The sequence below is a fragment of the Lagopus muta genome, chromosome 19 (assembly GCF_023343835.1).
Source record: "Lagopus muta isolate bLagMut1 chromosome 19, bLagMut1 primary, whole genome shotgun sequence".
NCBI classification, from domain to species: Eukaryota; Metazoa; Chordata; class Aves; order Galliformes; family Phasianidae; genus Lagopus; species Lagopus muta.
Window position 1 is genome coordinate 3,176,377 of NC_064451.1, and position 14,378 is coordinate 3,190,754.

General features: G+C 44.0%; 1 protein-coding gene across 2 annotated transcripts in view; it reads left to right on the plus strand.

Moving 5' to 3' along the window:
• Positions 1-14,378, plus strand: part of PAPPA (pappalysin 1) — a 167,177-nt gene that overhangs the window by 43,822 nt on the left and 108,977 nt on the right. For both annotated transcript variants that reach the window (XM_048965610.1, XM_048965609.1), the window contains exons 3-4: positions 7,946-8,091; positions 12,245-12,538. In XM_048965610.1, coding sequence (XP_048821567.1) covers positions 7,946-8,091; positions 12,245-12,538 — 440 coding nt within the window. The remainder of the gene's footprint in view (positions 1-7,945; positions 8,092-12,244; positions 12,539-14,378) is intronic.

A 14,378-nucleotide genomic window follows, 5' to 3' on the forward strand; every position in this document is an offset into this window, starting at 1 on the left:
TACAGTAAGATCACCATTCTCTCTGCCAAGGCTTTCCCTTTGTTTTCTTTTTTTCTCCCTGCAAGTTGGCTGGCCAGCAGCTCTTTTCCTACTACTGTGGAGTTGGTTAGCTTAATTATTTTTTATGGTTGTTTGAGGAAACGGGGCTTTTTGGTTCTTGCTGCACGAGTGAACTCAAATGTTCCTCTGTTCTTGGATGTAAACCTTGCAAAGGAAGAAGGCTCAGTGATCACATATTTATGGTCTGTAGCACTGCAACTCCGTATAACCCTATAAAAAAGGTTATATAAAGATGGGGTCTCTGGTATAAGCAGTGGGCAGCGCAACCAGGGAGGATGAAAGGGAGAGTGGGGATGAATCATCTTCTGAGCATTAACAGCCACCCCAAACTTTTGCCCAGAGCTCAGACAGAACGTGTTTGACATTTGACAATTTTTGCATCATCTTTTTCCCCATTTTTTTTTCCCCCCCCTCGGCCTCTGCTCTTTCTTCTCCTGGCCAGAACCAGCAGCAAAAGTGCCGGGGAAAAAAAAAAAAGAAAAAAATCTGTTTTCACTGTATTTCTGAATCTGAGCCCAGGTTTGCGAAGGATTTGGCAAGGATTTACAAACCTTTGAGAGAATCCGTGTGGAGATCTGAGGAAACCCGCCTCCCTCCTTAAAAAAGCAAGTTGCGTTGGCCAGAAATTGGGCAAAAATTGGTTGTTTCAACTGAGGTTTCCTTTGAGATTTTGGATTTGAACCTGAAGCAGCACTTTGAGAATCAAATGTTGCTCTGACTGACTCTATATTTACTGGAACAAATACATCACCCTCAGAGCTGATGCTCAGTGCACAGCGCGGCGTGGAGCTGGCTCCAAGTGAGAGCTTGTGTGACCCAAACCAGAAGAGGACCCAGACCAAAGTGCAGAGCAGTCCAGGTTTCCTCCAACCTGTTGTTGTGGTTCAGCTCATTAAACAAATTTACATTCACATTTATGACATCCAGAAGTTACCTATAGGCAATGGTGTGTAATACAGCTGTATTTATTAGTGGTCATCTTTGTGAGAAAGGCTGCTAGGGTTGAGCAAGGGTGCAGTGTTGGGGTGGTATTGGTGTTAGTATTGACTTGGGAATTTAGCAGCAAATAACATCCTTTATGTATGGGTTTGTTTTCCTTGCAGTCCTATGGATTTATAATGCTGGATGTTACAGTAGAAATGTACTTATTTCTAGGATTGTCTAGAAGTGCTGTTGGAAAGCCAACATTTCAAGGCAAATGAAACGAAACTGATGACTTCACAATTGTAAAAAATCCCTACTTTAGACCAAGGAGCTGCTCTCAGTCTCTGTTCCAGCATAAGGAAAAGCCAGACCCAAATGAGTCCCATATTTAACATAATAGTTTTTTTCCTTTTTTCTTTTTTTCATGGGGTGTGTAAAGCCTGAGTCACCAGCATTACGGTAGAATTAATTCAGGACATCCTGGGATCATGAAACACCCAGACTTCTGTACCACCATACACCCACACTTTTCCTAGAATCCCAGAATGGCCTGGGTTGAAAAGGACCACAGTGATCATCTAGTTTCAACCTCCTGCCATGTGCAGGGTCACCAGCCACCCATGGACTCTTATTTTGTACTATGTTTCTTAGGGATGGTCTTCACTGCAGGACACCTAGACCAGCATTAACCAGCTGACATGGATGCATTCAGTGTCACCACAGTGATACGGGGTTCTGCACCAGCTACTGAAGTTACCCGAGAAGCTGGGTCTATTTGAGCACTTGTGCTAAATGTCTTTTCTTGGATGCTAAACATTATTTTTTTTCTTTTCCATAAACGCCCTCTTTCTTGTAATGGGAGATCAGACTCGGGGGCTGTAGAAGACGTTTTGCTGAAGCAGATAAACCGAAATTCTTTCAAAGCTGCCAAGCCTACATGTGCTGACAGTGCTTGCGATTTATGCCTGTGGACCTGACCTAGTGGCTGCCTGGTTTGGACGCGGTCAGAGCTGCAGTTAGACACTTGGATGTCAGTGCGGATACAGGCAGTGATCTGGATCTAAACTGGGACCAAAAACCTTTCACTTGTAATGTTCTGGCTCTACTCTATTTCAGGCTCTTTCCCAATCACTGAAAGATTTATACCTTTATCAATAAATTATCATGACTTTTACTACGCTTACACCAGTGTCTTAAATTAACACTAAACTAAATGTAGATGAGGCACACTTCCTGCTTCACGTGATTTATGGCAGTCCGTCTGAAATGAGGAGTAAAATTAAATTTGCCAACAAAGGCAGATCTTTAACATGAGGTCAGACAAAAATTTTATTGCAAGTCGACTGCTAAGGAAGGTTTGTAGCTGTCCTTTTTTGTTCAGGTTTTTGATAGACCTGGAGCACTTTAGACAAAGAAGAAGAAAAACCGGTAGGAGCATTTGTAGGTCTGAAAGCTCTGCTGTGTATTTTATGTCAGGATGAAGTTGAATGTAGCAGTTATAAAGCACTGATAATCTCTCGGCTTGAGGACTCTGTCTACTTTAATGACCAGCCTTTAGGAAAGATACAGAATGTAGATGAGAGCATCAAAAATGACCAGAAGTCTTCAAAGTAGGACCAGCAGGGACAGACTGAAGAAATAAGGCAGTTTTAACCCCCAAATGAGATAATTTGCAGGGGACATTGTAAGCTTTGAAATAGGTAATAGATTAGTTAAAGCAGAAGGAAATCATCTAACCTTCCTGTCTGTAGGGAAGGGCACAAGTGGTCGTCACTTCTATTGCAGCAAAAAGCATTCAGGGAGATCTTATGAAAAGCTCCCTGACAGTAAAGGAATCAAAACATGGAATTCTGGCTGCTGAGGCAATTGCAGAGCCTTTGTCATCTGTGGTTATAAGCTTGAGCTAGATTACCATTCCAAAGAATCATAGGGCCATAGAATCATTGAGGTTGGAAAGACCTCTAAGATCATCAAGTGCAACCCCAACCCATCCCACCGTGCCCACTGACCTTATCCCTCAGTGCCACATCTCCAGGGTTCTGGAACACCTCCATGTGACCCCAGCACTGCTGGAGAGCTGGTGCTAATACCTCACCATTACCTCATTTGTTTGGTACATTGGGATGCTCCTGCTCTGGGTGGAGAGCTAGCAGTGATGGTCTCTGGACATCTTGTCCAGACTTGTTTTCCTCTGACTCCATGACATAAGACAATAGGCAGCTTAGAAACTGGCATCAACGCAACTTCTCCAAAAGAAGAGTTCTGTGTCTAACCACCCAGAGGAAAAGCTGAAGTGAGACAGTGTGTGCCTGCCAATGGGCAGCATTTCAGGGTCAGCTTTCAGCTCTGTGAATCCATGCATTTGCCATTTGCTTCAGGAAGAACATCATTTGTCTCAAAGCTATCCTTGCTGTTCACTGCAGATGTTTGAAAATCTCTAGGTGTACCCTAACACCTTGGCTCACCAATGCTGAATGGATGAGATGGGCTTTCTCTGTGCCTCCTAAATTGTATGCCGTGTTCAGGCTGGGCTGCCAAATGGCTGCACCAAATGAAAGCACAAACAAGAGATCTGGGAAAGAGAGTGATACTCAATCCGTGTGGATCCACCAGATTTACTCTTCCCTGCCATGTGCTGACCCCATTTGGTAAGGGACAGGACACTGTGTCACAAGGCAAAAAGGAAGACTTTTGAGGCTGACTTCCCAAGACAATGCTGGTTTGCTTTTTTGTTTTGTTTTGTTTGTTTGTTTGTTTTTGTTTTAAATGGTGAAATGCAGTGCCTTTTATTCCTAACCAACCATCAGACAGTTGGAGACTGTACTCCATAGTGAGCAGATAGCTGACTTCTTACTCTTTGTTTGTGTGGGGTCTTGCAAATAATACCCTAAGTGCCCTGTTTGTTTTCTTGCTGCAAAGTGACATTTATCTTTGAAGGAAAAAAAAAACACAAAAAAACACAAAACAAAACAAAGACAAATAGAGAATAACTCAGAGCAAACAGTAGAAAACATTTCCTAACAATGAGGGCTGGAGGACTCTGTCTTCCATGCAAAAACAACCACAAGAGCAAAAGCTGCACCTTGGATGTGTTAAGGAAACACGGGGCTGCTCTCTGCCTCTGCACTAGGAGGAAAACAGAGCAGGAGGAAGAGCTTCCAACCCTCTTATAAAACCAGATTTAATATGATTGGATCTGATACCTGATACATCCAAGTGCAGGAGCCCTTGGCAGCTGTGTGTGCAGTTAAGAGCAGGGATCTGAGGCTGGTGGTGAAGCTGAGGACCCGTAGTAGGCAGCTTTGCACAGCAGCCTTGTGGCCAGATGGGCTCTGGGGTGGGGGTCCAAGCAGAGCCCAAACAGAGAGGAAATGGGCTTGGCAGATGAGGCAGGCATGGGGCTAATGGCTCTGTGACGGATGGGGCAGGCTGCGGCACACTGAAGACCCATTAGACTGAAACTGGAGCACTGGAGAGGATGCATCTCACTGATTGAGGTCTGGGCTTACTGGGTAAGAGCAGGCTGCTGTACAGCACAGCTTTTGGAGTGGATGAAAAACAAAACAAAACAAAACCAAAGATTTGCATTGAACAGATAGTTCAGAGAAAAGACCTGGGTGGGAACGTGCTTGTTGTCTGATAGGATTCAGTGTCCTAAATGGCCTGGAGCAGACCATAGAGTTTCTATGTCTAAAACACATTCCAGGAAAAGAGACTTTTTATGATGCACTAATAGGCTCATTAGGATTTCTTGAGCTAGGCATGCTCACGGCATCGTATGTTTTTTCCATTACAGGAATTACACGTGTTTTGTTGTGCTTTGGGTTTTGTTTTGTTTTCCACCTAGACTTGCCCTGACAGTTCCCCCCCATTCAGGTTTATATTGGAGGTACCATCTCGAGCCAGTGAATTTGATGAAATATGTTGCTGGCACTCACAGAGAGATGCATAAAGGAAATATTCTAATGACAGTTAGAAAGGCTTTGATCCCCTTCCAAGACTGCACTCATGTCTTTGAAATGCAAGTTTGGCAGTGTTGGAAAGGCTGGGCTCTTTGGCTCTCTTTGGCACAAGCCCATGTGACAGACATTATGTCCTCTATCAAGGGACCCACATAACCTTGAGAAGTGTAAGCAGTGCTCACACATTGCGTTGGGTCAGATAGTCTGGGCTGATAACAAAGCAGCCACAGCAGCAGGGGGGAGTCAGCCCAGTCCAACACAATAACTGAAAGCTGTTCTGACCTGGTAACTGTTGGGTCTGCTGCCTGCGGCTGCGAAGTTGGACATGAACTGCAAAAGTAGTTAATTTATGCCTCCTTGAGTGTAGGAATGTGGTGATGATGGATAGGGATGGGAGGTTATTAGAAACATGGGGAGGAAGGAGAAGATGGAATTCCAGCTCATGTTTTTATCTCTTACACACACATACGTTCCTCTGCATACATATCCTTGGCTGGCTTACATGTGTGCACAGTCCAAAGCCTTGCTTCCACTCACACCTCCATTCATGCACGCACATGCAGGCACATGTTCACACGCTTGCAAGGGATTTGCCTGAGCTAAATGCTTTAGCATGTTTGCGTGCTGGGGGTTGCAGGGTGCTGTTACAAGGGGGTTTGCATTTACTTCCTCCCAAACTGTGAGCTGTTTACACTTACTTTTGTGCAGCACTTTTGCTAAAAATCCTCTTAGCATTCTGCTCTTACCCCACTAGAATACATCCTGCTCCTCTGCAGCCTTTTGTTGGCTCACAAAGAAGTTGCAGACAGAGAAATACTATAAAGATAAGTCTGACTGACTTATTACAGTGGATTTACGTAGGGCACGAATTCAGTCTCAGTGATGCACTGACATCACTGGCCAATTAGTTAAATGCTGTCTGCAGTAATAATCCATATACAGAACAGCCCTAGATGGTGAAGCACATAGCCTGCATGCACCTAACTGAGAGCATGATTGTGGCCATGCATTGAGGATATAGATGGGGAATGGATTATGTAAACAGCAAGAAAAAGGCAGCTGAGAATAAAGCACTATCAGCTTAAATAATTTGGAGCCATTAGAGAAGAATGGGAATAAAGCTGGTAATCTCAGGAGGGGAGTTTGATTATAGTAACTGCTACAGGGATTTGCACAGGCAGTAAAGCGTCTGCATCCAGAGTCAACAACTGCAGTCTCAAATACATACAGTGGGCCTTTCCTTCCCACAGTGATACAAAACACAAACATTTTTCTGCTCAGGGGTATGCAGTGCTTCTGTTCCTGTCCTTTTCTCTCTTGCCCAGAGTATCACATCACTCCCACGTTCTCTCTTACACTTTTACTCACTGCCTTTTACTGATGCTATCAGATGTACAGAAATGCACATTGTCCCCTCCGTACACACACATCTCCCATCACGTTTTCCCACTAATACATTTTCATTTGGAAATCCTCACTAGCTCTCATACGTGATTTCAAACTTAGTGCTTCTGGACACGTTTTACTGTGAGCCCATGTTTGGAAAAGATGTTTTCAAAAGCACAAATAAGATCCTGGAAATAGATTAAGCACAGGCCCGGATCACTGTGCAGATACATGCAGGACAAGCTTGAGGAGCTAAGGGAATGATCTGTGTATTTTAGGAAGATGTGTTGGGAACAGTGGAGAGATGAGGAATGTGTAAAGGGTCACAGTGCTGACCTGTCCTTCAGGATGTCATCCGCATTGACTGGAAGATAAACACTGTATGGAATGGAAACATACCCTTCCATCGGTGTCCCCAAAGAGTACGTCTTCCTCCATGAGTCAGTGAGGGCCTGGGGACACCCAGCCATGAGCTATTTTGGAGACAGTGACTTCAGCAAGTGGCAGGGGAAGCTATTGTGGAAATAAGAATGTGTTTTCCATTGGGGAGTCCTCCAGGGAAGGACAGAAAGATCCTGGTGCTGAGCCAACTCCCCTGGTTGTTTTTTTTTTCATCCCTCTGGGAGCGAAAGCCTTGTAAGATATGCAAGGAGCCCTGATTACCGAATGGGAGCGTGTTTGGTTTGTGAACCTATGTGGATTTATACATATCACATAGATATGGAAACGGGGTTTAAGCAAGAAGGAATCAACTGCTCAGGACCATAACGGTGTCCTTCCTAACATGCTGGCCAACCACGTTTGACTCGGTGTGCCCTGCCCTTCCAATATTCCTACCTGTCAGGTGGAGACAGCAGAACTCACCCATGTTTTAGGTCTCGTGTTAGCACAGCACTCAGTGTCAAGAGGCGGTGTGAGCTGGAGACAAGGAACAGATGGGTTTCATCTTACGCTGCAGCTCTGCTCTCAGTTAGAGCGTGACGGTGCCACTGGCACCAGCGTGGCACTAGGGATGCACTCAGGCAGTTCCTCCCGTGTTCTGGTATCAACAAAATCTATTTCTTTCAAGAGGTTCCAAAAGGAACCTGGAAATAGCAATTCCCAACCAACCAACCCATGTCAAGGCTAGGCTGAGTGCATCTCAGCAGGAATAATGCCACTGGTGTCACAGGAGTAATGCTGGGAGCTGGTGCCAGGCTGAAGGTGTGTAGCTTCGTGTGGGGGAGAACAGCAGTTTAGAGCACCAAACAGCTTAGAAAAAATGTGCAAGGTAACTGCTGATATAGGAAGATTTACTGGCCATAGTACACGGTTAATTACATTCATAATAAAAAGATTCCTATACTTATCTTGGGAATATAGACAGCTTTATGTATTTACCTTGGGTTTTGTAGCCATAGTTAAGAAATGGCTGGAAGTCCTCAGATGAGATTCACTGCATGAATGTGAAGTAATTGAAATTTGGGAGTGTGTTATTAAAATATTTCAGGTGACTGATACGCAGGATATTATAAGATCTTTGCCTGGATTGCAGTGCTTCAATACTTTGTTGCTTTTTGTGCCACTTTTAGAAAAAAAAGTGGAATTTTCCCTTTTTTTTTTTTTTTTAATAGAGCATACTTAGATGTCAATGAACTGAAGAACATCCTCAAACTGGATGGATCCACACACCTCAACATCTTCTTTGCCAACTCCTCTGAGGAAGAGCTGGCTGGAGTGGCAACTTGGCCCTGGGACAAGGAGGCCTTGATGCATCTAGGTGAGTGATAAAGATGTTTCTCTTTTGTAAAGCATTCTTTTGAGGCGCTAAGAAGGCAAGACAAATATGCACTAAGCTCTGGTCTGATTTCTTATCATTCCTCTAACATATAGTCAGGGGAAAAAAAGTATTTCATGATTCCCAGATACTGGCTCACAACCAGGAAAATATTAGGTTATAAACCCAAAGCATATTATGGTATTTGTAGATGATGTCAATCTGAAAGTATTTCACCTTTTAAGTGAAGCTACTTTACAGGGCATTTGCTCCATGAGAGCACTTTGCAAAGAGGGCTGGGGGAGATAGGTGAGGGAATGCTAGACAGACATGAATGTTTAACCTTAACCTGTTACGTTATGATCTCGAGTTCGTTACTAAGCGAGCATCCAATTAATTTTCCTCACAGATGACATTTTGTTGCTATTTTTTTCCACCACCGTGCAAAAGAACAAACTGCCGAGAGATTGTATTTCTGATGTTTGTTTGAGTGGAACGGGGAAGAGTTTGCTGCCCTGCAGATGGGCCTGCACACTTCGTAGCAGATACTTTCTCCAGCCTGGCCAGGCCTCTGTAGGCAGATGAAGCCCAATTTCAGCCGTGTTCAGTCAGCCTTTATAGAGGCTGCTTCAGCCATCTTTTGTTTTCATTATCTAAGCCCACAGTGAGCAAAACAAAGATGGGCAAACATAAAGCCCAGAAGAAGACAGCAAATATGGTTTTTATTACTCTGAAGCATACTAAACATACATCCCATAAGAGCTGAACTACAACTTCACTGTACTCAGAACTGCATTACTTCATACACTGATGTTAACACTTATCTGTAGTGACCCATCTCTGTGACTGAGAGGGACCGTGGTCAGAGCAAGCAGCGGGAGCTGGCTGCCCTACTGCAATTGCCAGTGTTTCACTATGACATCCAGCTCTGCAGCTGCTTGGAAGCAGTGTGAGTGTCCCTCCCCACGAACCAGCACTGACACACATCCAGACATCACCTCCTTCTGAGCAAGGCTGGAAGTGAAGCCACTTCCACTGACTTGCCTCCAGCCCTATCTCTGTGGGCTCTGGCTGGGAGCACCCAAAACAGAGGGAGATGGGAATGTCTGCTGGTGAACCTTCCCCCCGGCTACATCTTTTGGCAAAAACAAAGAAATTGTTAACCCCCAGGCTCCACCGTTCCCCATGCTGCTGGGATTTCTCTTTTTGCAGTACTACAACCCCATAGTCCTTCATCAGCCCACAGCAGTTCTGGTTGATGTTAGGAAACACCACCCCTAATGTTACTGCTGGAGTGAAATAAGGCTGGCGTAGATCTGCCCCTAAATGAGTATTTTCATAGTTTCCCTTGGTGTTGCCATGGGAGGGAGCAGAGAACAGGGAAAGAGCTCCAGAAGGCAGAGAAGAACCTTCTGCAAGAGGGCTGGGGCTTGCCCAAAGCCCTGATGGGTTCCTCTGTCACTTCATTAAGCTAATTGCTAACATCATGCCTGAGCAAAACAATTTAAATGCAGCTCCTACAGTGTATTGGCAGAATCCATTGATGAAAAAAGAGATCATACCAAAAAGAAAAAGAAAGGAAGACATAGCCAACAGTTTAAAGTTAACTTGCAGTGGAAAAAAAGTAAAAATAAATAAATAATGGCCATAATTTCCTGTCATAATAGCCCTCCCAGACCTGTGCTTGGTCTGTAAGAATTCATCTTTAATCTTTTTTACTCTCTTCTATAAATCCAATATGTACTTAATAAAAAATATGAAATATGTCCTGTGGTGCAGATCTAAAGGCTGGGATAGAGATTGTCTGGGTGCAGGAGTTTATCTTTTCTGTAAAACTGCAATTGATTTAGATTCTTGACAGCTGTGAAAAATATAAATTTTCAACAAAGGCAAAAATAAAATCTCCCTCTCCAGCTGCCTCAGGGCTGCCCAATGCCAGAACCATTTGGCCAGCCTCTATTATGAAGGCTGGGGAATTTCACCAATACTCCCACCATTTAAAAACAAGCTCTGGAAGTACCTTTGAGAAAGAGAACAACCAAACAACGTGCCAAGATTCCTTCTGAGTGTGAATGGATCCAGCTAAGAGGAACCCAAGCACTGGAGGGATCAGAATATGTGTTGTATAAAGGGGGAGAGAAGGATGCCAGGAGCACGGTGATGGCAGTAGCTGCGTACTTCTGTGCACACCAGGCTTGTGGAGAACTAGCCTAAGGACCAGCTCAGGGTTGTGGAAGGGATGTGCAGACTCTGAACGTGCCATAATAGGCATGATGTTGCAGTATGATACATTTTATTCGCTCTTTAGTGTTTATACTTAACTTTGCTATTGAGTTATTTGTGCTAAATATGTATTTATGCATGCACATGTAGCTCCACTGTGTGCATACATTCACATCTGCCAATGCACAAAGTGAAAGTCTTTTTTTCTCTATTTGTGCACATACCTTTGCAAGACAAATAAAGTGGTCCTCCTTCTCTTCAACACTGATACCACGAAAGCTGGAGCACTGCATTGTATCTGGGCACTGTATTTGGAGGAAAACGTGAGACAACTGGGCAAACAAAAGAAGAATGGTCAGGGAGGTCTAGAAGAAGAATTGAGCTGCATGGGAATGTTGAATGGATTATGGCTATTCATACTAAAGGAAAAAAGCCTGAACTTGGGATGATAATAATCGCATAAAAGCTGATGAAAGGAGAGGAGAATCTTCTGTTCCTTGAGCCTGTGTGAGGCAGGACTTCAAGTAATGAACTTAAATTGCCAAAAAATCAGTTCAGATTAGATGTGAGTTAAATCCTTGCAGCCATGATGACTGCTGAAGTTGATTGCCAGGGTGGTCACATCATTGGAATTGTAAGGAGACATCAGTCCTATGGGTGTGAGGGATGGTATGGATATAACTGGTCCCATGTTGTTCTGAGAACTTTTTGAGATCTTCTCAGTCTTATTTCCCTGTAATTCCATGGTGTTACAGCAAAAGTCTCCAAGCAGATGAGAATGAACAGCTTACGGTGCATCAGAAACCTGGTGACCTCATCTTCCCTATGCTGCAGTCACTGATAAAACTCCTTCTGTCAAAGTCTTTTCCCTCCTTATTGTCACTGATTTATTAGTGTAACATATCCAAGATTTATTTTCCCACTATTACTTTTTCAAAGCTAACTCCCATTCTCATGGAAGGTAATATATACAAAGAGTTTTAAATAAAAGGCTTGGAAAAGTTGAGGTCAACAAGCTAAATAAAGAAAATATGATGCATGTCATAAATCCAAAGGTACATCTAGCTGAGCTAAAAATATAATGCTTATGATTAATTCAATAAATTGTCAAGCCTCACAAATTTACTATTTGCTCATCTACCCATCCCATAATTCACACAACAACAACAAAATCACCACTGCTTCTCTTTGCACATGTTTAACAGCCACGCAGTTCTTTCAGAATTATCATGTTCCAGGATTTAATATTTTTTTCACACATTAGACTTATGCATATTCATCAGTGGACTGTGTGGCTCCGACCAAACGAGGCTCATCTGAGTATCTGAGCAGTGTATTTCTCACTGTTACTGCAAAACTGTCTACGGGATCAGAGCACACCCCACAGATACCTCCCTCTTTCCAGCAGCGAGCGCATTCCACTTTCTTCACCCAGCTATTAGTTTGCAAATATCAGTGCAACCTACTGCAATTTTTAGTGTGTTTAGCTGTGTTATATTTTTACCCTGTGGAATAATGAACTGAGGGCTCCAGGTATGTTTTGTTTGACTCCTGGTGTGAAATGCATTGCTTACGCTTGTCTGGGCAAAATCATTCTGTCTAAGCACATGAAATGATCTGAAATTGCACAGTATGAGATAATTGCATGTAGGATGTTTTTTCTGAGCTAAAAACACACAAACCAAATTAAGCATACTCAGTGGAAAGACCATTTGTCACTGTGGCTTTGGTGCTGTGGGACTTTGTTCCATGGTTTCTCAACCTTAGGAGTCCCACATCACGGTGAGCTTAGACCATGCTGTGCGTGTGATGTGTCCAGCTGTGCAAAGTCAGTCTGCGTTATGGAGGACCCAATGAACAGCTGCTGGATCTTTCTCTTGCTGTTCTGAGGAAGGCAGATAAACGTAGAAGCTCTTTTCTTTTCCCCTTGCAGGTGGCATTGTGCTGAATCCTTCCTTCTACGGCATTCCTGGCCACACGCACACAATGATCCACGAAATTGGGCACAGCCTGGGGCTCTACCACGTCTTCCGGGGGATCTCAGAGATCCTGTCCTGCAGTGATCCATGCATGGAAACAGAGCCCTCCTTCGAGACCGGGGACCTCTGCAGAGACACCAACCCTGCTCCTAAGCACAAGCTGTGTGGGGATCCCGGACCTGGCAATGACACGTGTGGCTTTCACAGTTTCTTAAACACACCGTTCAGTAACTTCATGAGCTATGCAGGTACCTGGGCTTCCTTGGTTTGTTGCTGGGGTCTGTGGTTGGCTGGGAGTAGAGAGCAGCAAGGTTATCTCTGATTTCTGCAGCGCATTTCACGTGGGGCTTTATGCTGGTTACATCATGTCTAGATTTAGACCTGACAGTTCTAGGGCCAGTCTTGATGGAGACTAAATTGGATGGCCTCAAGAATTCCTTCCACATCTCCTGTTTTTCCCAAATTTCCCAAACTGTACACAGTTTTGTGTGGTGACTGGGTAGGTCATCACATGGGGGAGGAAAGAAACGAGTCGAGCATTAAGAAAACAGCACCTAAAAGCTCTTCAGCAAATCTGACACTCTATTTGACTGAGAGCTGGATGTCTGATCTAGGAATTCTTCTCTGAAAAACTCAAGTTCAGAGATTGTTTACACTCCCTCCAGGAGATAGCAAATGTCAGATGAATATTGACACCACCAAAGCTGTGGGATGTAGCTGTGATAGGCATCTAATGAGGCACGGCTCACGCCTCTGTGCAGCCGTTCAAATATCATGTTTGCTGTTTGATTTAGACTCTGCCTTTCAGCTACAGTCATTCCCATCGGCAGCTGCGTGTGAATGCTCAGGTAGCACCTGGATCAGGAGTGTTTCTGTGGTCAGAGGCTCTCGGCACATTGTGAGGCTTTGTGCTGGGAGTGCCGCTTCTTGATCCGCTCCTGGAAGTTCAAGGGGAGGTGAAGGATGCTCTGTTGTCTCTCAGAAGGAGCAGAGGATGCCTGGGCTTGTATTTTCTTATTTCAGGCCTTGGGGTCTAGCAGTGCTGAAGGTCTATGGCAGCACGTTAGCAGCATCCACAGCACTTCAAAGGTGACCAATACAAGCAGAGGCACTGAAGGGCACCTTAACAGTACAGGCAGAAACACAGATCGCCCACTCCAAAGGTTATAAGAGTGCTTGTTCTGTAATAAAACTGTAGGAAAGCAAAATGTTTAATGTCATCTGGGGCATGGACTGAAATGATTTATAACATAAATGCTTTCATGCCCTTCGTGGCACTAGCTAAAAGTGGTGCTTAGTTTCCTCTTTATTTTTCTATTCATTTAGAGGGTGTTTTCAGGGGCAACATGCAAGCAGTGAGTCAGGTCCTAATTGTTGTTATGCACTTCTGTACATGTGGTAGGGCAGAAAGCCTTTATGTCTCAAGCAATCTTCTGTCTGTTCCACGCAAATAAGTCAGTAACACTTTGGATTTACAAAATCCCTCCGCCAAATCTGCTCGTGGGTACACGAAGAGGGGTGATGAATGCATGTTTCAAAACCCTGAGGTCTCATCTTCCGAAGAGAACTTGCACTGCCAGCCGTGTCAAGAGATGAGAGAGAGCACAGCGATATCTATCTGCTGTTGGGAGCTACATGTGTGCTGGTGTTCTGAGCAGAACCCTTTTTTTTTCCTTGAAAAATTCAGTGAAGCGACATGATAGGTATCTCTAGAGCTCATGCATGAATCTGTTTGCTTTTCTGTTGTTGCCAGCGGAATAAAAATCGTATCAGGATATTAAATCACTGTGGAAATACCTTTGAAACATGTTGGTTGAGGTCATGCAGCCCTAAACATTGCCTTGCCTTTTTCTCTCGCTGCCTGCATGCAATTGTATCACATAGTGCTTGTCTATCTATCATCCATCTGTCCAGTCACTCCAACTTTTTAGTGAAGCAGCAAACAAAACTTGACTTCTCATCCCCCAAAACACCAACTTACAAAATCTAGAAGATCAAGAAGTGTGAGGAATGCTTTTATTTTTTTAAACATCCAACTAGCTGTGGTGCTCCTAGGTAAAAATATAGGTTAATCTTTTAGACCACTCT